Genomic DNA, 27,964 nt, shown 5'->3' on the forward strand with positions numbered 1-27,964 from the left:
GAAAGGGCTTGGGTGGGTGGGGAGGATGGCAGGATCTGGAAGGGGTTGGGAGAGGGGAAACAGTAATCAGAATAATTTGTATGAAAATAATTTCAATTAAAAGAAGAAGAGAGAGAATTTTACTTAAGAATTATTAGCAGGGAGCCTCAACAGCTGGTGTCCATATGTGGAGTGAAAGAGTACATGATGCATGTACTCATCTTTACCATGATGCATGAGGTTGTGCATGTCCACACTGTGCTGAACGAACAGCGGTGCACACACAGGATGACCTGTCCATCATTTACAAGAATAGTCCATGCCAGAGATGAAAGTGGTTTGGAGCCCAGTGTGGGGCTGTAAGTACGTGGTAGCGTGTTTCATTTTTTTCTCTTCTTGCTCTTGTATACTGTGAGATCATCTTCATTGTGTTGTTTTGTTGTTGTTGTTGTTGATATGTATGCTGCCACAGGGGAGATAAAGATAGGGCTTTATTTTCCATACTAGTCTCCTCTTAGGCAGAAATGCTGACATCACCACAGAAGTTTACTTACCTGAGGTCACTGCAGGTGTTTTCTTGGCTGTAGTACCTGTGACCATTTGTCAAATGGTCTGTGTCACCAGTTTTATAGAGAAAGACAGCAACCAGCACTGATCCATTCGAGAGACTTCTTTGTAACCAGCATGGTGAGAGGTATATGATACAAGTCTCCACAGTTAGTTTATAATGGTCGTTTTCTTTTGACAGAAATGTTTCATTCCTTTTCATCTCAGCTGCATTCTCGGTTCAAGAATGCAGAACTTTAAAGTGTGAGAGTCACCCCTTTCAAGTCTCATCTCCATTGCCTGATTCAGAGATTTCTCCAGGTTTTTGAGTTCTCAACAGTCCTGATTATGATACCTGTAGGGCCAAGATCCCCTAAGACATATGGCATGAACCAAGCAAGTGTCCTAGGAGAAGGCTGCAGATACCAATTTCACATGCAAAGTGCTCTAGTTCCTTAATGGATTTGTCATGTCTAATTAAATTTTACTTGCCTTTAAATGTAGCATCTCTGGTAAGATCATGTTACAGCTTTCTTTTACTCCATGACATGCTGATGAGATCCATGTTCATTATATACCATGAAAACCTCTAGTTAAGGAAAGTACACAGTTAGAAAAGGTACAACACATAATATATATATGTATATATATATATATATATATATAACTATTTATATAATATTAACTGTTTACATAATACATTAGTACAATAATATATAGGAATAAAACTGTTGCTCTGAGTTGTATCAACCCTGATTAATGTGTGCTGTTACCTTTCCAGGCATAGTGTCAGTAGTCTTTGCTGACCTTTTTTTTGTCTTAAAATGTATTTTAGGAACTTTCACAAGGATCTTTTCAATGAATTCTAAAGGATTCATTAGAAGAGGGATCTATTTGAAGAACTCTTCATTCAAATTTTACAGTATAACCTGTTAGATGAGGCAATAAAGACTGAGGAAGTAGGAAGAAGGCTTTTGTAATGAGCCTCATTTGAAATGTAATGTTAACGGAATTATATGTGTTTCATGTAATCATATGAGAATCACTGCTCATAAATTTTTATTTTATTTTTTTAACTAAAAATAAAATTTTATTGTTATTCCAGGATGATCGTTATTTTTTAATTAATTTTTTATTAATTACAATTTATTCACTTTGTATCCCAGCTGTAGCCCCCTCCCTCCTCCCCTCCCAATCCCGCCCTCCCTCCCTCTTCTCCTCCCATGCTTCTCCCCCAGCTTTATTGATCTTGGACTAGTGAGCCATCCAGCTTCTCAGAGTAGTCTGACTGGAACCTGAATGAGCGGTGAGAATCCTGATTTGTGCAATTGTTGATGATCTCAGTTTTCATAAAGGTGACTGAGCAACAGCCTGGTGTTTATGGCACCAAGTGTGAAAATCCTGTAAATAGGCTTCTATTTTGACATGTGAAAAAAGGGCACAGTGGTTGAGCTGGAACTTTAGACAAGGTCTCAGGCAAGCTTGAGAGAAAATTCAGAAAGTTCCTGCTGGCAGGAAAGCTAAATGCCTGTGGTGTATGTATACCCACACTAACCTGTAGAACCACGGTTCTGACTAGTGTCCTACCATGAAAGCAGGCACACTCTAGTCCAGTGGTTCTCAACCTGTGAGTTGTGACCCCTTTATGGAGTGAAGGAGCTGTCACATGGCACTTTCACAGGGGCTGCCCAAGGCCGTTGATAAACACAGATATTTACATGATGATTCATAGTAGCAGCAAAATTACAGCAACAAAAATGATTTTATGGTTGGGGTCCCCATAACATGAAGAACTGTAATAAAGGTCACAGCATTGGAAAGCTTGAGAATTGCTGCTTTAGACACAAGAAAGGTGTGAGAAACTTGCAGCCCTTGAGTTTGTCCATCCAAGTAAAGGTTATGATTACCACCAAAGAAAGTAGTTCTTTGAAAGCTTTGTTTTAAAAGGTTGACCGTCATCATTCCATCCTTTAAATGTAGAGGAGCAAGCATCTCTCCTAAATGCTGTCAATCGCTGCTGACATCTGGTCAGGCTGAGGATATCTGTCGCAGCTCACTGGAGGCTGAGTTCTTATTTTATTTTATTTAATTTTATATTAATTACAGTTTATTCACTTTGTATCCCAGCTGTAGCCACCTCCCTCATTCCCTCCCAATCCCGCGTCTCCTCCCAGGAGCTGAGTTCTTTTGTTCACTTATCAAACCATTTTGTGTTGGTTTATTTGATTCTTTTAGTGTTGTTATTAGTAATATAAGTAGTTGTAGTCATCGTAGTAGTAGAGACTGCATAGCTTGGCCTGGCCTCTAATTTGATGTCAGACTTCAAGTACTAAGATTCCAGATGATTACCATCACATCCAAGTCTTGTGTTAAATTTTTAACAAACAGGACAGTTATCACCAGAAAATGTTTAAAAAATACAGTTTCGCATCTCATATTTCCTAAGGTATTTGAGAGCATACTTTGGTGTCTGGGAGACTCCAAAAATAGTTTACATTTTTAAAAAAATTTATCTCTCTGTCTATCTATCTGTCTGTCTATCTATCTATCTCTCTATCTACCATCTATTTAACTTTTTATTTATTGCATTTTACTGACTTGACTATGAAGTGTGGATTTAGAGAAGACAGTTTCAAAAATAAGACACAAAACCCTGACTGACTAAAGACAAGCTGTCACACCCTCTCCCCCTCCCTCGATCCTAGAACCATTTCTCTGTCCATTTCTATCACTAATGAAGAAAGAAATGAACAACCTGATAAGGTTGATAGTATTAAACTGTGAAAATAAGTTTGACCTATTCACCTTTTACCCTCTCCCCATTGCTTCTGACACAGAGGTCGAATTATTTTTTATAAATTTATTTATTTTTTTTATTAATTACAGATTATTTACTTTTTATCCCGGCTGTAACCACCTCCATCTTACCCTCCCAATCCCACCCTCCCTTCCTCTTCTTCTCCCATACCTCTCCACCAGTCCAATGGTAGGGGAGGTCCTCCACCCTTTTCCTCTGACTCTAGCCTATCAGATCTCATCAGGACTTGGTTGCATTGTCTTTCTCTGTGGCTTGGTAAGGCTGCCCTCCCCTTGTCGGGGGAGGGGGGGTCATGAAAGAGCTAGCCACTGAGTTCATGTCAGAGAAAGTCCCTGTTCCCATTACTAGGGAACCCACTTGGACACTGAGCTGCTATGGGCTACATCTGTGCAGGAGTTCTAGGTTATATCCATGAATGGTCCTCAGTTGGAGTATCAGTCTCCGAAAAGAACCCTGTGCCTAGATTTTTTGGTTCTGTTGCTCTCCTTGTGGAGCTCCTGTCCCCTCCAGGTCTTTCATCTTTCGTTCTTTCATAAGATTCCTTGCACTCTGCCTAAAGTTTGGCTATGAGTCTCAGCATCTGCTTTAATGCCCAAAGAGTCTTTCAGAGGCCCTCTGTGGTAAGTTCCTGTCCTGTTTCCTGTTTTCTCCCTCTTCCAATGTCTATCCTGTTTGCCTTTCTGAATGAGGATTGATTATCTTACCCAGGCCTCTACTTCTTGCTTAGCTTCTTTAGGTGTACAGATTTTATATGTTTATCCTATATTATATATCTAATATCCACTTATAAGTGAGTATACACCATGTGTGTCTTTCTGCTTCTGATATACCTCTGGGATACCTCACTCAGGATGTTATTTTTTAGTTCCCACCATTTGCCTACAAATTTCATGATTTCCTTGTTTTTAATTGCTGAGTAGTATTCAATTGTGTACATTACCACAATTTCTGTATCCATTCCTCCATAGAGGGACATGTGGGTTGTTTCTAGATTCTGGCTATTACAAATAAAGCTGGTATGAACATGGTTGAGCAAATGTCCTTGTTGTATACTTGAGCATATTTTGGATATATACCTAGGAGTTGTATAGCTGGATCTTGAGGTAGCACTATTCCTGATTGTTTGAGAAAGGACAAATTGCTTTTGAAAGTGGATGTACAAGTTTACATTCCCACCAGCAATGGAGGAGGGTTCTCCTTTTTCCACATCCTCTCAAGCATATATTGTTACTTGAGAGTTTGATCTTAGCCATTCCAATGCATGTAAGGTGAAATCTCAAGGTTGTTTTGATTTGCATTTTCCTGATGACTAAGGACGTTGAGCATTTCTTTAAGTGTTTCTCTGGCGTTTGATATTCCGCTATTGAGAATACTCTGTTTAGCACTGTACCCCATTTGTTAATTGGATAACTTGATTTGTTGTTTTTAACTTCTTTAGTTCTTTATATATTCTGGATATAGGGTTGGTGAAGATTCTTTTCCGGTCTGTAGGCTGTCATTTTGTTCTGACGACAGTGTTCTTTGCTTCACAGGAGCTTTTCAGTTTTATGAGTCCCATTAATTGATTGTTGATCTTAGAGCCTGTGCTGTTGGTGTTCTATTCAGGAATTTGTCTCCTGTGCCAATGAGTTCAAGGCTCTTCCACACTTTTTCTTCCAAATTATTTAGTGTCTGGGTTTTATGTTGAGGTCTTCAATCCACTTGGACTTTAATTTTGTACAGTGTGATAAATATGTATATATTTTCCTTTTTCTGCACGTAGACATCCAGTTAGACCAGCACCATTTATTGAAGATGCTGTCTTTTTTTTTTCCATTATATGGTTTTGGCTTGTCAAAAATCAAGTATCCGATGTGTGTGGGTTTATTTCAGGCTCTTCTATTCGATTCCATTGATCCACCATTCTGTTTCTATGCCAGTACCATGCAGTTTTTATTACTATTGCTCTGTATTACAGCATGAGATCAGGGATGGAGATACCGCCAGAAGATCTATTGTTCTACAGAATTATTTTTGCAATTCTGGGTTTTTTGGTTTTCCATATGAAATTGAGAATTGTTCTTTCAAGTTCTGTAAAAAATGTTGGTATTTTGATGGAATTGCATTGAATCTATAGATTGCTTTTGGCAGAATGGCCGTTTTGACTATGTTAATCCTACCAATCCATGAGCATATGAGATCTTTCCATCTTTTGATATCTTCTTCAATTTCTTTCTTCAGAGACTTGAAGTTTTTTTTTTTTTTTTTTTTTGTTTTTAAACAGGTCTTTCACTTGCTTGGTTAGAGTCACACCAAGGTATTTTATGTTATTACTAGCTATTGTGAACGGTTTTTTTCCCTAATTTCTTTCTCAGCCATTTTTATTTTTGTATACAGGAGGGCTCCTGATTTTTTTAAGTTAATTTTGTACCTAGCCAACTTGCTGAAGGTGTTTATCAGCTGAAAGAGTTCTCTGGTTGAGTTTTTGGAGTCAATCATGTATTCTATCATATCATCTGGAAATAGTGATACTTTGACTTCATTCTTTCTGATTTGTATCCCCTTAATGTCCTTTAATTGTCTTCTTGCTCTAGCTAGGACTTCAAGTACTGTGTTGAATAGATATGGAGAGAGTGGGCAGCCTTGCCTTGATTTCAGTGGGATTGATTTAAGTTGTTCTCCATTTAGTTTGATCCTGACTATAGTCTTACTGTATATTGCCTTTACTATGTTTACATACAAGGTATGTGCCTTGTATCCCTGATCTCTCCAAGACTTTAAACATAAATGAGTGTTGGATTTTGTCAAATTCTTTTTTGGCATTTAAGGAGATGATCATGTGTTTTTTCTTCTTCAGTTTGTTGTGGTGGATTACATTGATGGATTTCCATAGATTGAACCACCCCTGCATCCCTGGGATGAAGCTTACTTGGTCATGGTGGATGATATCTTTTGTGTGTTCTTGGATTTGGTTTGCCAATACTTTATTGAATATTTTTGCATCAGTGTTCATAAGAGAGATAGATCCGAAGTTCTCTTTTTTTGTTGGGTCTTTGTGTGGTTTAGGTATCAAGGTGACTGACTGTGACTTCATAGAATAACTTTGGTAATGTTCCTTCTGTTTCTATTTTGTGGAATAGTTTGAAGAGAATTGGAGTTAGATCTTCTTTGAAGGTCCGGTAGAATTTTGCACTGAAATCGTCTGTGCTTTGGCTTCATTTATTTATTTATTTATCTATTTATTTATTTATTTATTTATGGAAGGGAGACTTTTGATGACTGCTTCTATTTACTTGTGGGGTATAGGACTATTTAATATACTTACCTGATCTTGCTTCAATTTTGGTAAATGGAATCTATCAAGAAAATTGTTCATGTCATTTAGATTTTCAAATTTTGTGGCAGATAGGGTTTTGTAGTAAGACCTAATGATTGTTTGGATTTCCTCAGTGTCTGTGGTTATGTCCTGCTTTTTGCTTCTGATTTTGTTGATTTGGATAGTGTCTCTCTGCCTTTTAGTTAGTTTGGCTAAGGGTTTGTCTATCTTGTTGATTTCCTCAAAGAACCAGCTCTTGGTCTCATTAATTCTTTGGATTGTTTTCTTTTTTTCTAATTCATTGATTTCTGCCCTGATCTTGAATATTTCCAGCCATCTACTTCTCTTGGGTGTGTCTGCTCCTTTTTTTTCCCCTAAGGCTTCTAGGTATGCCATTAAGTTGCTTGTAGGAGATGTCTCAAACTTCTTTCTAGAGGCTCTTAGTGCTATGAACTTTCCTCTTTGCACTGCTTTCATTGTGTCTCATAAGTCTGGGTCAGTTGTACCTTCATTTTAAATGAATTTTAGGAATTCTCTAATTTATTTTTTTCATTTCTCCCCTGACCAAGCTGCCATTGAGTAGAGAGTTGCTTAGTTTACATGTGTATGTAGGCTTTTTGTTATTTCTGTTCTTATTGAGGTCTAGTTTTAGGCCATGATGGTCTGATAGGATACAAGGGATTATTTCGATCTTCTTGTATCTGTTGAGGCATTCGTTGTGCCTGACTATATGGTCAATTTTTGAGGAGGTTCCACAAGGTGATGAAAAGAAGGTAAACTCTTTTGAGTTTGGGTGAAAAGTTCTGTAGACATCTATTAAGTCCATTTGATTTAGGACCTCTGTAAGTGCCATTATTTCCTATTTAGGATCTGTCTAGATGATCTGTCCTATGGTGCGAGTGGAGTGTTGAGGTCTCCCACTATGAGGGTATTGGATCACTGTGTGATTTCAGCTTCAGTAATGTTTCCTTTACAAATGCAGGTGCTCTTGTATTTGGGGCATAGATGTTCAGGACTCTGATGACCTCCTGGTGAAGTTTTCCTTTGATGAGAATGAAGTGCTCCTCCTCATCTTTTTTGATTAATTTCAGTTGAAAGTCTATTTTATTAGATATTAGGATAGCTTCCTCAGTTTGTTTTCTGGGTCAGTTTGCTTGAAAAACATTTTTCCAGCCCTTTACTTTGAGGTATTGTTTATCTTTGTTGCAGAGGTGTGTTTCTTGGATTCAGCAGAATGTTGGATCCTGTTTCCGCAACCATTCTGTTAGTCTGTATCTTTTTATTGGACAGTTGAGTCCATTGATGTTGATAGATAATAGTGACCAAGGAATGTTAGTTCCTTTTTATTGTGGTGTTACTGTATTTCTATTAATTATATTCTTTTAATTTTTTGTTGTGAAGTTATCTATATCCTGTGTTTTCTTGGGTGTAGTTGTTTTCGTTGGATTGGAGTTTTCCTTCTAGTATCTTCTGTAGGCCTGGGTTGATGTATAGATATTGTTTTAAGTTTAATTTTGTTATGGAATATTTTGATTGAAAGCTTTGTTAGTTATAGTAGTCTGGGTTGGCATCAGTGGTCTCTTATAGTCTGCATGACATCTTCCCAGGCCTTTCTGGCTTTCATAGTTTCTGTTGAGAAGTCTGGTGCGATGCTGATAAGTTGATCTTTATATGTTACTTGGCCTTTTCCCCTTGCTGTTTTTAATATTTTTTCTTTGTTCTGTAGATTTAGTGTTTTCACTATTATGTGACATGAGAAGTTTCTTTTCTGGTCTAGTCTCTTTGGTGTTCTGTAGGCCTCTTGTATGTTAATGGACATCTTCTATAAGTTGGAAAAAATTTCTTCTATGGTTTTCTTGAAAATATTTTCTGGACCTTGGAGCCTGGAATCTTCTTTTTTGTCTATTACAAAGGTAGAATTAATACATTTCAGATCTGAAGAATTCTCAGACCTCACAGGCCCTCAAGAATGACTTGGGGTGGAAAGGAAAGGAAACCAATGCTCTTCTTACTGTATAACAGTAATTGCTTCTTCTAGCGTTCAGAAACACTTGGGATGAAAGCAGCTGAGGGATGTGGAACAGTTAGAGACAAGCTACCTTGAGTCCTGCTGATGATGATTTCTGCAGAAACCCAGATCTGAAAACCTTACTTTGAAAAACTCTATGTTTCTCCCCCTTTAATCTTACTAACCTCTGTGTGTGTGCATGTGTGCATGTGTGTTCTTTTTTAAAATTTTATCACTTTACAGCCTGATACAAACCCCTCCCCCCTCCACCCAATCCTTGCCTCACACTCCTCTCCCCATCCCTCCTCTACTGCTTTTCCGAGAAGGGGTGCCTAAGGAGTACCAACCCACCCTGGCACCTCAAGTCACAGCAGGACTAAGTGCACCCTCTCCCACTGAGGCCAAACAAAGAAGCCCAGCTAGGAGAAAGAGATCCACAGGCAGAGAACAGAGTCAGAGACAGCCCCTACTGAGGTTTTTAAGGGACCCACATAATGACCACGCTGCACATCTGTTACATATGTGTAGGGGTCCTAGGTCTGGCCCATACAAGGTCTTTGGTTGGTGATTCAGTCTCTGTAAAGCCTCCCATGAGCCCAGGTTAGTTTACTCTGTAGGTCTTCTTGTGGTGTCCTTGACCTCTCCAAATCCTTCAATCCTTCTTCCCACTCTTCCACAAAACTCTCCAAGCTCCACCTATTGTTTGCCTGTGGGTCTCTGCATCTGTTTCCATCAGCTGCTGAAGGAAGTCTCTCAAGAGACAGTTATGATAAAGTCCTGTCTGCAAGCATATCAGAGTGCCGGGAGTTGGCTCTCCCATGATGTGGGTCTCAAGTTGGGCCAGCCATTGGTTTACCATTCTCTCAATATCTGCTTCATCTTTATCCCTATATTTTTTGTAGGCAAGACAAAGTTTGGGTAGAAGGTTTTATGGGTGGGTTGGTGTCCCCCAACTGGCTACAGGGGGTAGCTACTTCAGACTCCTAGGAGTCTCATCTAGGATCATAGACTGCCCAGAGCCTGCTCTGTCCCAGAGATGCTCCCCCACCAATTTGCTTTCTCTCTACTAGTCCTCCTCTCTCTTCTCCCCTTCCCTGCTTAATGTAACAGAATGTTCTTTGTAAAATAGCAATGTGATCTTGTCCTCTCCCAACCTACAGAGTGTTCTCAACTGACTGTACACAACTGCCCCAAGCCAAACCAATTTTCATCTTCATGAAACTGCTCTTACAAGCTCAGAGCACAGGGCCACTCATGGCTGTCATTATTCTATGGCCCGTATTCCCTTATCTCTCTTCATTTAGCTTCAGGCTTTCCAAACACCAGAAAGAGCTGGCAAGCTTTTCTACTGCCCAAATTTCCCAAGCTCATAGTATTCATATTTATATGTGAGAAGGTGTGTTCATTTTTTCTCAACACATAAATAAAGTGTTCCTGAAAAGGAACACTGTGTTCTTAAGCAACGAGCAATGTCAGCCAAGAGGTCTTTACCTGGGAATGGTTGCACTTGATTGCTTTCTTCACTCTGCTACTTAAAAATGCAGGCTCTGCACACCCGATCCCCACCCCTATTACCCTCCTCACCCCCTCTCCTAGTCAGTTCCCTCCCCCATCTACTTCAGACGTCTATTTTATTTCCTCTTCTGAGTGAGAGTCAAGCATCCTCCTCTGGGCCCTCCTTGGCTTCTTTGGGTCTGTTTATGAATTGTAGCACGGTTATCCTGTACTTTGTGTTAACTTGAGAAAAACACCTAGCAGTACAATAAAGTATCTGTGTGTTGTAGTTGACACACTGGAAACAAAATGGTTTCAATCAGCAGCAATGACTCCTGGTCCTCTGCATCTTGGGCATATGGCATGGTGCACAGGATTGAATGGAAAGCTGCTTGGTATGGAGTAGTATCCCTGACACTTGAACAGGATGGGAAGAGTTGTGTCTTATTTAGGCCTTATAAATTGGGAGGCTATAGAGAAACCACACGTTCACAATTATCTAATATAGTTTTATTTACTTACTCAGTAACTTAATTAGTTAGAAACACAGTCTCATGTATTCTAGGCTGGCCTCCAACTTTCTATATATGCAAGAAGGGATGACCTTGAGCTTTTGATTCTTCTGGTCCCATCTCCTGAGTGCTAGAGATCAAATGCAGGGTTTCATGCATGGTAAGCAAGCACTCTTCCAACTAAGCCCCTTTCTTTGTTTTAGGTCAAAACAGCAACAAAAACTAAGAAATTCTTCAGGCAATTTTCTTCTCAACATTTTTTGCTTTCAACCCCAGATAATATTAAGGACACAAAGCCAGTCTTCCATGCTCAAAGTGTGAATGTCTTGCATGTTCAACGATTGAAGTGTCTCTCAATCCTGTTGTCGGATGTCCTCCATCACCTCCCTTACAGAGGACATATCTATCTTTTCACATCATTTGTCAGCTTTGTCTTCCAGTAGCTTAGGATAGAATCACAGGCGTGCTGAGCTCAACGGTAGCAAACTCTTCATCAGAGTTGAGCTGACTTAATGATAAATATATCAAGCAATTTGCTCCAAGGACTATCCGCATTGAAAGCACTGTCTCCCAAATGCTTTGAATGCCGTCATTAGAAAGTAAATATGCCACATTTGGGGGTTTTCGAGTCAAAGCACTTCTGTCAGACACTTCTTCCGCTGTCATCAAGTGAATGCAGACACTCTTCTATTTCTGTAATTTAAACATCAGCATTTTCTGCCCAAGCTAAAATAAGACACTAAAATAAGGATAAGAGCACATATCAAAATATCATATTACAGAGCCCTGTGTTTTATTTATCACTGCCTGGAGCTGAGATCTTGCCTATTCTCATGGGATTCTTTCTTCTGCCCTACCTTGCCACACGCTAGACAGTTTATCTGCAGAAGTTCTCATTTAGAGGTATGGTGCAGGTGAATTATTTCATGTAATTATTAGGAAGTAGCTACATATGTCTAGTTGAGGCATGGAAGGTATGTAAGGGACCTACCTTAGAACACTTGCCAATTCCAGCCCCCCCAAATTTAAGGACAGCCAACTTTCCTGCAGGCTCTTGTTTACTTCCAGAAGTAAATTAAAGGAACAGAATTGGAAGCTGCGGGTGGGATACATTAATTGTCTTGCTGGGCTGTTGGTAATGTCTAAAGTGCTTTGTAGTCTGAAAACACTCCATACATCTGTCACTGTAAGTACCTTTATCATTGGGAGAGGCAAGATTAATAAGGATAAAGTGAATTAAGGAAGCAAAGTTGGGTTTTATTTTATTTCTCACACAAAGAAAAACATGCCAGAGTAGTAAGTGCTGTGTTACAGAACCATGTAATAAAAGCTCATTAGAGAGACAAGGTTAGCTTGGTGCATAGAATACCTCATTAGATGCTTTGTTAAGGTCGCCTCCCCTGCTTGTGATCCAACTGTTGTTAAATTATACAGATTCCAATCTAAGTCTATGCAGATAGAAACCAACGTGACATCTGTTGAGGTTGTGTCCTTTGTTAATCGCAAAATAAATGCTTTCCACGGGTTTACTCATTTAATGTTTAAAATAATTTTATATTTTGGGTATCATTATTGTTCTTGCTTTAAAGTCCAAAACCACTGAAGCTTAAAGTCATAAAGTTACTCCTATGGAGAATCAGTCCTAGATGTATGGAGTACCAGAGCAGAGGCCTTTGCCAAGAGCAAATACAGTTGGTTCTCTGTATATGTGCTTTTCAGCCAAGACTCAGCCAACAACAAATCAAAATATTCCATTAATATTCATGTATATTTTCACATGCAGATTTTTTCTTTTTAATAATATGACATTAACTGCTTTTGCATGGCATTTATATTGGATTAAGTAAGAGAAGCAATCAAGAAATTATTAAATGTATGAAGGAGGGAGCACTGTGATGTTTTATGCAGGACCTGGGTGTCCATAGATTTAAGTATCTACAGTGTAGTGGTGAGGGTTTCCTGGACCCAGTGGCTACTGGTGGACAACTTTATTGTTCCTTCTATGTGTGTATTTGAAATTGCCCTTCACAGAACATCCAGTGTTTTCTTGCATCCTCTTTCCTCCTCTGTTCCTATCTCTTCATTTTCCATCTTCCACCTTGACTTTCCTAAATTGTTCCCTCTCTTTCCTTTTCTAAAGGCAAATATGCCATGCGAGACCTGGTCCATCGGCTCCCTGGTGGGAACAACAGCAACAACGCAGGGAGCAAGGCCATGTCAGACGACACCGTGACAGCCGTATGCTGTACTCTACATGAAGTGATCACCAAGAACATGGAGAACGCCAAGGCCTTACGGGATGCTGGTGGCATAGAGAAGTTGGTTGGCATCTCTAAAAGCAAAGGAGATAAGTAAGTCAGGGGTCAACACTGTCTTTTCACTGGGGTAAGTCAGAGGTGACACTGTCTCTGCATTGCTAAGGTAGACTTCATGTCCCATATTGCAGTCTGAGTTCCTTTTGCACAGGACAGCCAAACAGTTTGGCCTGCATACATGACATTATCTCCCTGCCATTGAACCTCATCTTTGTTTGCCAGTCCCTGTGTCAGTGGACCCAAATTCTTTGCTTCTGTAGTCCAAGTCATCACAGAGGTGTTTTCTCTCTGCATCCTTCCTATGGAGTCAGAAAGAACCCAAATCTAGTCTAGCCTCCTCCTTTACTCACTGAGATTCTGGGTAGATTATTTAACAAGTTGCTTTGTCCTTACTTTCTAACCTAAAACTGAAGGCAGGCCTGTCATGGTACTCTTCCTGGAATCAGTGATCATCAGATCTGAAAAGATAAGTAGAAATTCCCCCAGGCAGGAGGAGAGTGGTAAAGTAGGATTTTCAGCTGAGTGGAATAAAAGGGGACTTGTATCCAAGCCACTGCACCTCCTCCTCAAGTGAGAATGTTCCCTGTGGTTTAAGAGTCAAGTGTATCTTCCTCTATGCAACCAAAAAACAAACAAACAAAGACCCTTCATTAGCCAAGGGTGTTAGTGTATGAGCTAGCATATCAACCTTTGTAGAAACCTTCACTACCCTTAATTAAATTTTGTCTTCTTGAAGTCCCTCAGAGTAATCAAAGAAGATTAATTATGTAAACTTTTTGTTATCAAGGGCCTATGTACTTCTTGCCTTTTCATTCCCCGCCTCCCATTTCTTTACATATAAATGCTAAATAGTTAATTTTTCTCTTATTATTGAAGATAGTGAGAGATGCTCTTTGAGACTCTCTGGAAATCCTGTCTCATTATTTCATTTAACTCAGGTTATTGACAGTGTGTTATAGAAATTTCAGGGGAGGTATTTATCCTGGGACCCTTAAGTGGGTTCATTCACCAATACAACAATAGATTTGAATATGTTCTGTGTCAAGGAGTGATGCACTCTGGAGTCAGGCAATTGTGCAATGTAGATTTGGAATCATCTACAACATGTGATGTCCTGTCTAGATAAAAATAAAACATCATAGTTCACAGCTGCATAGTTTTCTTCTTCATGTAGCTCAGCAGACCCGTGGGTCTCAAGGAAGGGAAGTGCTTACATGTCTTGAGGTTGTGAGCCCAGTTTTGTTTTGTTTGTTTGTTAAGCATATATGCTTAATGATACAATAAAGCCACAGTTGACAGGAGCACTCCATTTGCCTTTATTTATGAGACATCCCAAGGTTAAAGAACAAGAAAGTTGTGGTGAGTGGCTAGGCAACTTTCTAGTCTTTTCAGGTGTTTGAGTATCTCACAGCAGTAAGTGACACTTGGTGGACCTTGAGGAAAAAAGATGCTGTGGTCAGTCTTATGGCCAAAGAAAACTAGTTGGTGAAACTACATAAAAAGTCTCTTTGGAGAAATAACCTATGAAATAATGCAACTCTTCATTGGTAACCCAGAAAATTGCCCTACAAGGTGTGGTCCAGATTTGGTTGTTGTAAGTGCACAGATTTTTTTTTCTTTTGTAGATGATCTCAGAAGTGTCCTTTAAATTTTTTTTTGCTATTATTATTTTATTTTTTACAATTTATTCATTTTATATCACAATTGTAGCCCCCTTCCTTAACTCCTCCCAGTCTCACTCTTCCTCCCTCTTCTCCACCCACATACACTGAAAGGGGGATTCTCCTCACCTGCCTTCTGCACCTAGCTTATCAGGACTGTCTGGATCCTCTTCCTTTGCCAGAGAGAAGTGATCAAAGAGCAGGCAACCGAGTTAATGATAGAAGCAGCCCCAGTTCCCCTTACTCAGGAACCCACATGGACACTGAGCTGCCTGTTGGGGACTTCTGAGCAAGAGGTCTATGTCCTCCCCATGCATGGTCCTTGGTTGGTGTATCAGTCTCTGCAGGATCTACTGGGCTCAGCTTTTTTAGCTTTGTTGGTTTCTTTGTGGGGCTCTTGTCTCCTTTATGTCCTTCTATCCACCCCCTTCTTCCATAAGACTCCCTGCACTCTGCCTAAAGTTTGGCTGTGAGTCTCAGCATCTGTTCCAAACCCCTGATGGGTAGAGTTTTTCAGAGGACCCCCTATAGTAGGCTCTGGTGTCTATCCTGTTTGCCATTAATTTGACCAAACATTTCTTCATGGACAGTCACTCATTTCATCTGATTGCTCCTTTATCTTTTTTCTTTGTCAACAGCCTGGAGTTATGACTTTAGTAACACATATTAAATTGAACTGAATCAGGTCAATTTCAGTTGTTGTTCTTATGGTTAGTCAACCCTTCCATTTTTTCATGTCTATGAACATACCGGCAAACTGGAAGATCAAAACAAGGTGTTTATAACTTCTCATTTCCCACCAACATTTTAATTTATCATTGCTTTTCATTGCTTTTTAAATAAAATGTTTTGAGTCTCAGCATGAAACTAATATTTGTTTCTCAGTCAGTCCTGTGATGAAGGCAGGCATTAAAATTCACATGAACCAATAAGCGTGTTTTATTAAAACAGAAAACTGGAGGATCAATTTTTTGAACTGGAGGATCAATAACATGGTAGAAATACCAGTTCATTCCATTTAACTTGTCAAACTATCACAAACATGTCCACACTAAATTGTTCTTACGAACTTGCTTCTAGAACTAAGTTCAGTCCATGACTGATTTTTATTTGAAACAGCTTGAAAACAAAGATGAGAAAGCAAACAAAGAAAAACATAAAGAAAACACAAATATGCCTGGCTGTGGTCCTCTGGTTGTAAATATCTGTGCATTTCACTTCTAAGAATCTCCAACCTAACTATGTAGCAAATTAACCTTTGTTAATTTGTTAACTAGTAAGATGCCGCCATATGTTGGAACATTGCAAAGACACTCAAGGCAACTGGTGCTCAGGGATGCTACTCTTATGAGACTGAGTTGTACAGCCTTGAGGAATCACAACGTCAGACATCTTCAGGCACCCCTGATTTGACAGCTCCCAGGAAGATCAAAGTACTGTGTAATTGTTATCAACACTTACAGGAGCTGAATATGCACTGTTTGGAAGTCTGATGACTGACTATTTTCACATCATTTTTAAACACACATTGCAGACATTCTATCATGTCCATCTGTTTCAAGCACACATTTTCATGACTTCAACAGTTATATATAGGAAATCGTGTTAAATGTGTCATTGTATCTTATCATAAAGCAGAGACGCTATTAACGGACTGAGCTATTGCTTGTCAATAGAGAACTGTGTACTATGACTTGGGTTATAATCACTTAGGAACACTCAATTTTTCTAGTTCTTCAGCCGATAGTGTTACAGCTTTTCAAGTAGATAGTTTTATAACACAAGTCTAGTGGAAAGATCAAAACTAAAGACTAAGAAGAGGGCAACATTCCTTTTGACCTTTGCATGTTATTATAACACGACGCTATACTGGCATTTTAATTGAGAGGCTAACCTGCTTTTTTCATTACACACTCACAGTCTCTATTTTGTAACTAAGCAAGAAGTTGAAACAAAAAAAAATTGCACTGTGTCAGAGGAATTTTTCATGCTAAATGTGTCAGCCACGCCATCACTACCTGAATTCTAATAATGTTCCTGCAGGGTTGCCTGGGCATTGCCAGAGACAAATATCCAAGTAGCAGGGGTAATAATACAAGAGCATTTTAGTCATTGTTTAACCTTGATTATATAAGGCTAAGAAGGGCTCTAATTTGTATCCATGAAAAGGTCTAAATTTCTCTAAGTTACAGGAATTTAAAGCTATATCAGGAGCATGATATTATCATAAATTATAGAATAATTAAACCCATTTATTTTAATGAAATACAGTAAATATTACCTATTTAGCTAAAGTATTATGGAGAAAGTGGAATTTTTTAATTATAATACAGCCAAAGTTGGATTGTCTCTCAGAAGTAGCTGTCACTTCTGCTCCTCAGTAAATGGAAGAAGCTTTAATCTTAGCTCACATAAATCATGGAAACCCAGAAAAACAGCAGCCACACTATACTGATATCCTGACATCCAATGATTTCATTGCAAAATGCCTGTCTACAATATGTTCATTCATTTTGGCTCTTAAATCCAGCCTACCCCAACTCATTGACCATCTGCTTCCTTTGAATTTCAAAGGCCATTTTATTTCAAAAATGTATTTTATTTAATTTTTCGACAATTTCATATGAGTTCTGTAGAACAATTCCACCCTTCCTCTCCTCCTTCCAACTCTCCACCCCCCAACTCCCTCTCAAATTCATGATCTCTTAAGATGCCTGTAATTTTTACTGTTGTGTGTGTGTGAGAGGAGACTGTGTGTGTGTGTGTGTGTGTGTGTGTGTGTGTGTGTTTGTGTGTATGAGTGTGTATGTGTATCTAATGAGACAATTTATTTTTGCTCTTATGTGTATGTGTTTAGGACTGACCACTTGGGATTGGATAACTTACCAGGGGACTTGCCTCTGAGGAAAATGGATTCTCCCTTTCCCAGCAGCCATGAATTGCCTATAGCTCTTCACCTATTCCATAGGGTGGGACCTATGAAATCTCTACCTCCATCCACATTGGCTTGTCCCCTGGTGTTTTCATCATGAAGATCTAGCTTAGACAGTCATATTGCTGAGATCTGGGAGGTATGGCCTCCCTGTCAGGATTAGATGACACTATCTGCAGGGGTCCTGCTCCTCTGAGTCTTTAGGAAAAGGGAACAGAAAGACATGAGTCAAGTAAATCTTTGGTTTCACTTTAGAGGTTGTTTTCAGTGGATCTGTCATCTGTGTGAGTCAGCTTCTGGACTATTCATTGCCTTGCAACATCCTGCCCAACACCAACAGTCACATGGATCACAGGCACACAACTGAAGCCCACAGCCCAGGTCACACCTTCTTCTTGGTTTTGTGTACATACAGAATTGTAAGGACAGAAACACAGCCACATCCTTGTTGCTAGAGTGACAGTTAATTGAGTAACTGTGACCAAGTTATATGGCCCCCAAAACTATCGTACAGAGAGAGTGAACTGGCCAATAAGGTAGACCATATCAATGGTGGCCATTAGAATTAGGCAGTTGGTGATAAAACCAGTCTGTTAGAACTAAGTATCTACAAGTAGTTAATAGCTTGTAGATTATCCAAGAAAGCTCTAGTCTGAGTGACTTTCAAGAATTTTATGGGTTTGAATCCAATGGCTATATTGATATAGTCTCTGTTTTGATGTGCAGTTTGGCATTGAGCCAAAAAAAGGGGTGGTTGTGTCTTCATAACAATTGCAAAGGCAACCTAAGAAAAGATCAATAAACTATGACTATAAATTCCTGTGAGCTTGATTCAAAGGACTTGAGGGGTACACAGGGCTTCATAGATCCTTGTTCAGGGGCATTCTTCAGTGTCCATGTTGGGGGCAGACAGAGAGAGACAAACAGAGAGAGAGAGAGCCTTCAGTGCCAGACTGCTGTGCTTGGCATCCATAGGCAACAAGGAGCAACTGCTTGTGTTTACACAGGTCAGTGTGGCAGCCCCATACCTATACTTATGCCCTGAGGATATGGGTGTCTTCATTCTTCTTATTACCCAAGTCTGGCACAACACTGTTATAAAAAATGTCTAGATTCACCTAGTGCTATTGAATCACTCCCTTCCCCCACATACTTCTCTTCCATTTTGTAATGAAGGACTAGATCTGCTTTCTCCCTAAATGTCACAAGTCTTGTGCTTGGGTTTTGGAGAACCTTTGCCCAAATTCTAGTACCTCCCAGGTGTGTTGCTGAAAAGGAAAATGGGACCAAGGAAAGCAACACTTTTCTGAAGAGAAAAAAAAAGATGGTGTGGATTTTGATGTTTCCTGACAAGACAGTGTGGTTGCAAACCAAGATGCCCTCGTCACCCGCATTTCCTGTCTTTTCTTTATCAGGCACTCTCCAAAGGTGGTCAAGGCTGCATCTCAGGTCCTAAACAGCATGTGGCAGTATCGAGATCTGAGGAGTCTATACAAGAAGGTAAGATCACTTTTTCTTCCTGGAGGGTCTGGGCACAAAAGTTTTAGGCCCAAAAGTACCAAATATGATCGTGAGAAAAAGTATCTCAGATTTAGCGGATATTTGTCCAAAAGCATTGGTAGATGAAACAAGAGAATCTGAATGAGGAGGAGAAAGTTCTTATCTACCAAGATACCAAGATGTGAGCCTTCTCCACTGACCAGATCGAAACTCACAGAATCTTAAATCAAATCAGCTTTTTTAATTATCTGAGAGCCTATAATTTCTTTTCAACTTTTTATTTATCATCACCATGATTATTATTATTACTATTATTACTGTGTGTGATGTTTATGGTCATATATATGGAAACATATATACATGATGTATATATGGAAACCAGAGAACGACTTTTGAAGTTGGTTCTCTCCTTCTACCTTTACATGGACTCCCAAGAACTGAGCACGTCTCCAGACCTTTGCCTGCCTTTGCCTGCCAAGCCATCTTATTGGCCTTGTGATTTCTCTTATCTTAAAATATTCGTTTACTTACTCAGTTTTGTGTGCATGCCTGAGTGCATGTATGTTGGCCGTGTGAATGCAGGAGGCCACAGAGGGCAGAAGGCATAAAATTCCCTGGATCTAGAGTTATAGAAGATTGTGTGCCACCTTTGTGGGTGCTGGAAAAGGAACTGGGTTCTTTAAAGAACAAGGAGTGATCTGAACCACAGAGATGCCTCTCCAACCTTCTCTTTCATTTTAAATTAACACATAGCATGTATAAATATTTATGGAGTACAGCATGCTGATCATTGACCCACTCAACATATTTATTTACCTCATCCATTTTCTTAAGCATGTATTACTCTTCATGGTGAAAAAATTCAAGATTCATCCTTCTAGCTATTTTTAAATGCACGACACAGTATTTTGAATAATAGTGCTTTTTTTCCAGAGCTCCCTTGTTGCAAAGTAGACCAAAAAGTCAAAACTTAGGGACTTGGAAAATACATTAATTTACAAAGCATCAACAACTTTGAACAAGTCATTGCAGAGAGGACACAGAAAAAATAAATAGCTCAAGAGCAATTGAGAAAATCAAAAAATATGGAAGCTGAAAAAAACAATCATCTGCAAGATGCGGTAACTGCACTGTGTTCCTAGGCCCTGAAAACCTTAGCACATGGCTGCCAGAGGATAGAGATGAAGATCTCCCTGGCCTATATGGATCACGGGAGGTTTGGCTTTCATTCTGTATGCTCCCACGGTGAGGAGGAATTATATTGTGTATTTGGAAGTGTGTTTAGAACACTCTCAATGTGTTCCAAAGCTAAAACCTGAAAAGTCCCTCTTCTGGAGATTTGGCTCTGTATCCCATGGCTGAATTCCACTGAAGAAAAGATGCTTAAACTTTCTTTGGGGGCTGGGGGCTGAGTGGGCATTCTTAATAATATTTTCCAGGACTGTTTTTGTTTTTTGCTATTCTCAGTCGAGCATGTGTGGAAAATGTAAATTTCATTAATAAGTAGCAATGGAGAACATCATGAATACATAGGCACCAGGATTCAGCAAGGAAAAGCAAGGCTGGGAAAAGTGGGCGGCTTCAATCTGCTATAGCCAGAGAGCCTCCTGCTGAAAGAGCCAACATCACCCTGCATCCCTACCACCAGCCTCTTCCTGCCAGCAGCTCCTTGGGCAGGGATGTGAGGTCACACACAGTGTCTCACATCATAAGACACAAGAGCCATCTTGCCAGAGGCACATCTTGTTTTTCACTAAGCCTGTGGGGAAAGTAAAATATTTAATACCCGGATCTCCTATGTTTTAGTCTATTTTTAGATTTCCCCAAGGACTCTTCTTCTTCCCAAAAGCACTCGGTGCTTACCACTCTAAGTTTATAAAATATAACTTATGCAATTCTCTCTCTAAGTTTCCCTGTGCTTCTAGACATGGCGTGCTAATTTGAAACCAAGATACAAAATATGAGTTAGGGGAATATTCCGGATTGGTGATGAACATTTCTAAATGTTTTCTTTTGTAATATGAGCCAATGTTTGGGATTATTTTTTCTGTTCATGAAATACTGACCTCTATGGTCTTTGCTTAGTTTCTTCTTGGGCTCTTCCAGAAGGCAGTAGAAATCTCCACCAGCAAAGGTCATTCAGCTAAACAGACATGAAGACATGCTGATCTCCTTTAAATAAGGATGGAGCTGGTAGTTCCAAGCCAGTGGCTGCAGAAGCTCCAGGAGACAGTGCCTCATACAGACACCTGCACTCACTCACACCCGGCAGGTCTGCTCCTCTGCGGTGCACCAGCTCGTACTGTGTGCACCTTAGGAAAGCAGCTTTGATAAACTCTCGAGCTATTTACTGAATGGTAGTGTGTGCTTTACACTGAAGGTTTTTTTTTCTTTGTTGGTAGTAGGGTTCAAAAAGTGTAATTATCTTTCTATTTTCCTAAAAAGAAGAATGTGTTGACAGGAATTTAATGGAACTAAAACTCAAGAGATGATATGGTTTAAAGTTTGTTTCCTATGAGCACATTCAAGAAAGATGGGCTTGAGAAGTCAATGTGATGTTTTTAGTTGGCCCATGATTAAAAAATGTTGAGAAAGAGCTGTTTTTAATCATTTCCAAATTATGCAGTTGTGAAATGAAACAGGCACCTCTGAGCTTAGCATCATGTGCTCTCTTGATAACAAGGCCAAGCATTCATAATCATTCTCCCTTTGAAAGTCCTTCGAAAGAAACCAGATCACTCTTCCTCTTCAATTGTCTTTAATCGTCAAGGAGGCCAATTTCTGTTCTGTTCTCCATTGACAATTACATACCACAGAAAAGCTGTCTGATCCGTATCTTTTAATTATTCCTATTTCAAATCTACTTATTAAGAATCTATTAGAGATCAGTAAATGAAGGGCTCCAAGAAAGACCTAAGACACAGAGGCCATAACTATGGGCAAGTGTGAAGGATGGACCAATTGTTGGCAACTCTATTACTTACTGAATTATATACTCTAAGTGTTAAAGCCTGGATCAAAGGGGAGAAATTATAGAGCTAAATTTTGAAGAATGTTTAAAATTTGTATAATTAAGAGTTTGAGGTTAAGGGCATTCTGAGAGGGAGAACGTGACTGGGAGATAGAAATTGGGATATCTAAGACCAAATCTGGCTATATCCATCACCCGCTTCAGTTCATACAGAGCCAGGCCCAGGGCCAGACACGTATATCATTAGCTCCAGTTTTCAGAGATACATTTAATCAGATAGAATACTTTGGCTATGTGAGTTCTGACCAAAACAAAGCTGTGGTTTATTTGTGATGCATTTGGTGCCCCCAAACCACATTTGTGTTATCTGAACCTTCATCTTGAGTGGAGCCCATCTGCATCAGCCATTTTAGGAGAAATAAGCAGAGGTTATCACAGAGCATTACATAATGCATCACTTTTCAAACAGCCCTTATGTTTAGCTAGCCTGACACCGGACTGTAAAATCCACTATCATTCTTAAGTGACCAGTGGATGGTTCATAAAAGCAAGGAAGGGAATTTGAGAGAGTGTTGAAGATCAGAAGTACTTGGCTTTGTAGAAACTTGGGCCTGAAAGTGAGCCCCCTCACAAAATGGAGTGCTTATGTTTGACCATGTCTGGGGAGCCTTAGGATGGATGACTTAGGGAAAGAGGAAATGAACTTGGGAGAAAGGTATAAAAATAAAAAAAATAACTCTCTAAAATCTATGAGACTCTTGATGATATATCCATGTGAGATCACCAAGAAATAGAATGGGATATAAACAAAGTCACTAACAAGACGACAGAGTTGTAGAAGATCCACCTGAATTAACATCTCTTGCCGTGGGCCATGGTCAGGCAGGTGCCCTTGAGTCTCTCAAGCTACTCTGCTACACACTGTAGATTGAATCTTTTCTGTGTAAGCAAAGCTTATTGGCTTGCCCTTCACCCTTCTTATTCCAACCAGTGAAAGAGAGCTGGGCAGGCAGAGTAGAAAGCTGCCAAGCTCGGGCTCACACTGAGGGAGCTAGAACTCAGCCTCCATGGTGACCCAGAAAAGTGGTTGGCTGTGACCCCTTTGAAAAGACTATAGCAGAAGAAAAGCATTCTCTGCTCCAGCGGTCATTTCTGTTGTTCAGATATTCCTAGTGTTGATTGCAAGCCTGACACAGGAAAGGTGTTATTCCATCTCAGGATAGCAGCAATTAACCAGAACTCCTCACACATCTCTCTACTACTTCTGCCTCCAGATCACACTGAGCAAGTCCAATTTCTCATCTCTGTGACAGAAGAGCCATCTTGTCTCTCAGTTCCCAGAAGGTCACACCAAGGTGACCAAACATTCTGAGTTCTGATATATCAGGATAGCCCAAGCCTTTGCCACTGCTGTAACTGATGGCCATGGGCATGCAAGTCCTTTCACTTGATTTGAGTGATGTAATCTTCCTGAGTGAATATGGGCTCCAAGTTTCTATTAGACACAGGAGAAAAAGGGAGGCTAGCTTTCCCTCATAGTGGACACTGAACGTCTGCTAGATTTATGCCTGAAAGCCTGGTCATATTACTTGAAGAAACAGAAAGGGCATAAACTTGGAATCAAATGGCCCAAGATCAAGGGCACAGCCCTACCATTTCTTTGCATTATGATCTCAGGTAAATCATTTGCCAAGACTGTTGGGAGATCTAAGATTTACCAAACTTCACACCAACACAGAGATATAATAGATTGTTTATATTCCATTTTCCCTTTCCTGACAGTTGCCAGAGTTTTTAACTAACCTCATCCAAAAGTCTACTGTAGTTTGTGTTTTCTGGGCAGCTGGGCATGGTGGCAGAACCATGGAGGTCATTACACAAAGTCATTCTTCTGCACCATATATCTGATTTGGGGACTTTCCTCAACCTCCATCAAGAACCTTTTGCAGTCTCTGATGGAGGAATGGGCATGTGTCCCTCTGACTTTCTCTACCTTTTATATTCCCATGTGTGACATAAAAGCCATAACCCCTGCCTGGTTGGGATTGCTGATGGTCAAATGGAGAACAATCATCAAGATGCCCTGTATACATGAAAGTAATATACCCAACAGAGTCGCTGATGGTGATTCGAAATTATTCTCATGCCATTTGGTGCACACTGTCCCTATCATCTTTTCCACAAGTTGCCAGGTGTTTGGAGCTAAAGATTTCATTCTGTCATGATTACTGCCAAGATTCACTTCCATTGTCATTCCCACTGCTCCTTTCCCCTTGGTCCCTTATTGTCCCCTGCTGTGTGGAGATGCTGGGACAGTGTCCTTTACCCACAGTCGTTCTAAGCAACTTCACCTGCAGCCCATTGCTTTGTAATGGAGCCCCGTGAAGAATCAGACATGTGGAGGCTTAGTAAAGCAAGCCACAGGCTCAGGGTTTTATGACATGGACATGAAAAGTTAACTGCGGTGGTGGAATTTGTGGGTGGGCATTTTTGTTGCATGTCAGTGCTAAGTGGGTTGGGTATACTGAAGACCTCTATTACTTTGAAGGTCAGAGCAAAGCCTAAGGAAGAATAAGATGAGTTCAAGCAAAGCCTGTCTCTGCCCTCCTCCACGCAAGTGTCCCCACTTTGTTCCCATATGCTTCCAGTTTGAAATGTTGTGGAACAAATGAGCTAAAGCAGTCTTCCCAGGACTCCCATTATACTCCAATCTTCCACCTTGCCACAGGCTCTCCATTGTGTCTTCTCCATCCTTGAACAGCTCATCTTCCTTTTTTTTCCTTACATTTTGATGTGCTCAGCTCTTGATGCTTGGGACTATTTTGTCTGGTATACGTATTTCCCCTGAGTAGACAGAACTCTTCCCGCTGGGTGCAGTTAGCTAAATGTGGCTGTCCCTCCAATCTATTTATCTAGCCCTAGCCACTCTTTACATATTTAGCCATCTACACAATCTATTTAAAATACTTTCTACAGTACCCCATTGAAATCAGATCCAGACAGTCTGCTCCCTTTAAATTCTGCTGTTCTCCCTGCACCCACTTTATTGCCATCACAAACTAGCCCTGTTCTCCACAGAGGTACCCAGATACCATCCCTGGCTCTACCATAAAGCTGTAGATCCCAGTCTCTCCCCAACCTGTTTTACATTCAAGGTCATATAAACAGTCATCTCATATGTTGGACTGAGTCTTCTCTGGGCTTCTTACGTTTAGACTTGGCCTTTGACACCCCACTCCTTCAGATGGCTGCAGAAATAAAATTTCTAAAGAGTCAGTGGGATTCATCCCTTTCTGGGTTCCCACATGGTCCTCAGGACAAGGCCACTTATCTTGACATGGCTCTTGGGTCCGTCCAAAACCAATCTGGGCCTCTCTCTAGATCATCCCACTTCTTGCAAGTACTTATGTAGTTGTATCTGACCTCCTTCAGACCTCCCATTAAAGATGAATTCCATCTTGTTGCTCTTCTCAACCTTCATTCTCTCTGTAGTTTTGATGTTACCTCCCTTGAACATAAAACCTCTGAACTCTCCTTAATCCACACTAAAATCACTGCCCAGTAATGTGAAACAGTTAATAAATAATATGATGAGTTTAAATAAATTATTTTTAATTCACACTTTGAATTACTTCTCAGTATTTTAAGCCCATGGCTAAGTATATTCCACTATACTGCCATTATAACATTTAATGACTACATAAGGATTTATGCTTCTGGTTCTTGGCTCAGATATTCGTTATGGGAAAGCTTGCACTGTGGATGTATTTACATTTCAAGTCATCCATCCTTCCATAAACATTGAAATCACGCTTGTCTCCTACCCTTGAACAATTAATATCCACCCTAATGAAAAGCACCAAGTGAAGGAATTCCCAGATATATAAATGCCTCTGGGAAGAAACTTCATCTGTATGCATGAGAAATAAGACTGCAATCAGTGAAAGAAACCAAAGCTGTGTCACGGGCAAAAGTAATGGAGTTGCTTTTTAACTTCTTTTTTAATAAAAAGTCACAGTTCTTAGTTTGTCTCAACTACTTTGATTACTCTCTGTGCCAAACTTGAAATTTCCTCTTACAGACACCACTATCTCTGAAGATACAGCCTACAGTTTAATGGCATAGAAAATTGAAGCTTATCTCATCCCCAGCCAGTGCAGATCACTGTTTTATGGGTCTTCATGAGGCATTATGTTCACGACCAGTTTAGCTGGCCTTCCTGAACACAGAATTGGGTAACAGGCGTTGACTTTAAATTTCACGCAGCCCATTGTGCTCCCAGAGCATTGTTTACACAGCAGTTGCTTGAAGTGTAAGCTTCTTTGTCATTTGGACTCTGTGGGGTTTTTTTGTTATTTTAGAAAGTTTGCTGTTCCCCATTAAAGTTTAAATCTTTGTGTTTCTTAGGGTGGGTTTAGGCTCACACAAAAACTAAGAGGGAGTACAGACTTCTCAGATGCCTCCTAGCTCATACAAGGACACTCCCACCACTGTCAACCTGTACTACCACATCAGTGCATTTGATTCAGTTGATAAACACATAGCAATCCCCTAGAGTCTCGCTGCAGGTTCACTATTGTGTATACTCTACGGGTTTGGACAAATGAATAATGACCTGGATCTATCACTGTCATGTCCGACAAGTTTTCACTCGCCAGAAAGCCTTCTGTGTTCTTCCTGTGGACTCTTGAATTGAATTTGAAAAATACTAAGGATATGTGTGTGTGTGTGGTGTTTATATGGGTATGGGGGTGGCATGTGTACATGTGTGTGTTTCTGTATGCACATGCAGAGACTAGAGGAAGACATTGGGTTTCCTCTCCCTGCCTTGTTCCTTTGAAACAGTCTCTCGTTGAACCTGGAGTTATGTTGATGTCCAGCAAGCCCCTGGAAATCTGTACAACTGTCACCACCTTCTGCAGACCTGCAGTTACAGGCACATGCACAGCCACTCCCAGACATTTGCGTGTGTGCTGGGACTGGAATTCACATCCTCATGCTTATGCAACAAGCCTTCTTGTCCACTGAGCTGTTCATGGGCTTTGAATCAATGTCATCTTCAGTTAAAGTAGAACACAATATTGGTTTTAATCATGAAAATTTTAGACAAGAGTTCTCATGTTGTGACAAAAAAGGGATTCTTAAAAAGAATTGCCTGGATGTTTCATCAGCTGGTGAATCAGTCCTGCCTGGTTGGGTTGTAACCTAGGCTAATGTTATTAGCCAGCATGTCCCATGTGGTCCCTCATGACATCTATGTATTCCTCATTCCTCATTTTTTGGAGAACACACCAGCTCAGCTCATCCAACAAGCTTGTTTCACTCCACACCCATGATCTGGTCTTAGAATGTTAATGGGACTTCAGTAATAGGACCAGTCTACACAACCAGGGCCGCTTGGGAAATCCAAACTGCCCTTGGAGGGTTTTGAGAACAGCTACAGTACCACCGGAATCATCCCTTTCTTCTTGTATGAAGACACAGGCCCCTTCTACAGATAATTGATTTACAGTTCAGTTTTGGGTATCAGAGTACAGTCAACCCTGCTCTGCCTTCTGAGAAATAATTATTGTTGCAGAAACTAGATGGAAGTAGTGGCAAGAAGGGTCACACCAAAGTGAAAATACTTCCGAGTGGAGAAGGCAAGTGAGATAAAACTATGAACATCTTCACTCTTCTGTGTCCTTAGCACAAGCTCTGTGCGATTACTGTGGAAGAGACAGGTCAGTCCCTGTCATGGGGTAACAGATGATTTTTCAGGCATTTAACATGATGCTACTGAGGCTCATTGCTTTTAGTCTAGGAAACTCAAAAGTGCCCTGGAGAAAATACTACTCAGTCTCCCTATGAGAATTAACACATTCTTTCAAAAATGACTAGCAAATTAAAGATAGATAAAAATCATAATCTGATTCTTATCAGCAGTCAGAGGA

At 40.1% G+C, this 27,964-nt stretch overlaps 1 protein-coding gene across 2 annotated transcripts in view; it reads left to right on the top strand.

Annotated features, from left to right (window-relative positions):
• The window catches only part of Ctnnd2 (catenin delta 2), an 894,554-nt gene that overhangs the window by 833,701 nt on the left and 32,889 nt on the right, over positions 1-27,964 (top strand). For both annotated transcript variants that reach the window (XM_055618984.1, XM_055618985.1), the window contains 2 exons: positions 12,793-13,003; positions 18,976-19,060. In XM_055618984.1, coding sequence (XP_055474959.1) covers positions 12,793-13,003; positions 18,976-19,060 — 296 coding nt within the window. The remainder of the gene's footprint in view (positions 1-12,792; positions 13,004-18,975; positions 19,061-27,964) is intronic.

This window comes from Psammomys obesus, unplaced genomic scaffold, assembly GCF_907164565.1.
Source record: "Psammomys obesus unplaced genomic scaffold, mPsaObe1.curated_primary_1811, whole genome shotgun sequence".
Taxonomy (NCBI): domain Eukaryota; kingdom Metazoa; phylum Chordata; class Mammalia; order Rodentia; family Muridae; genus Psammomys; species Psammomys obesus.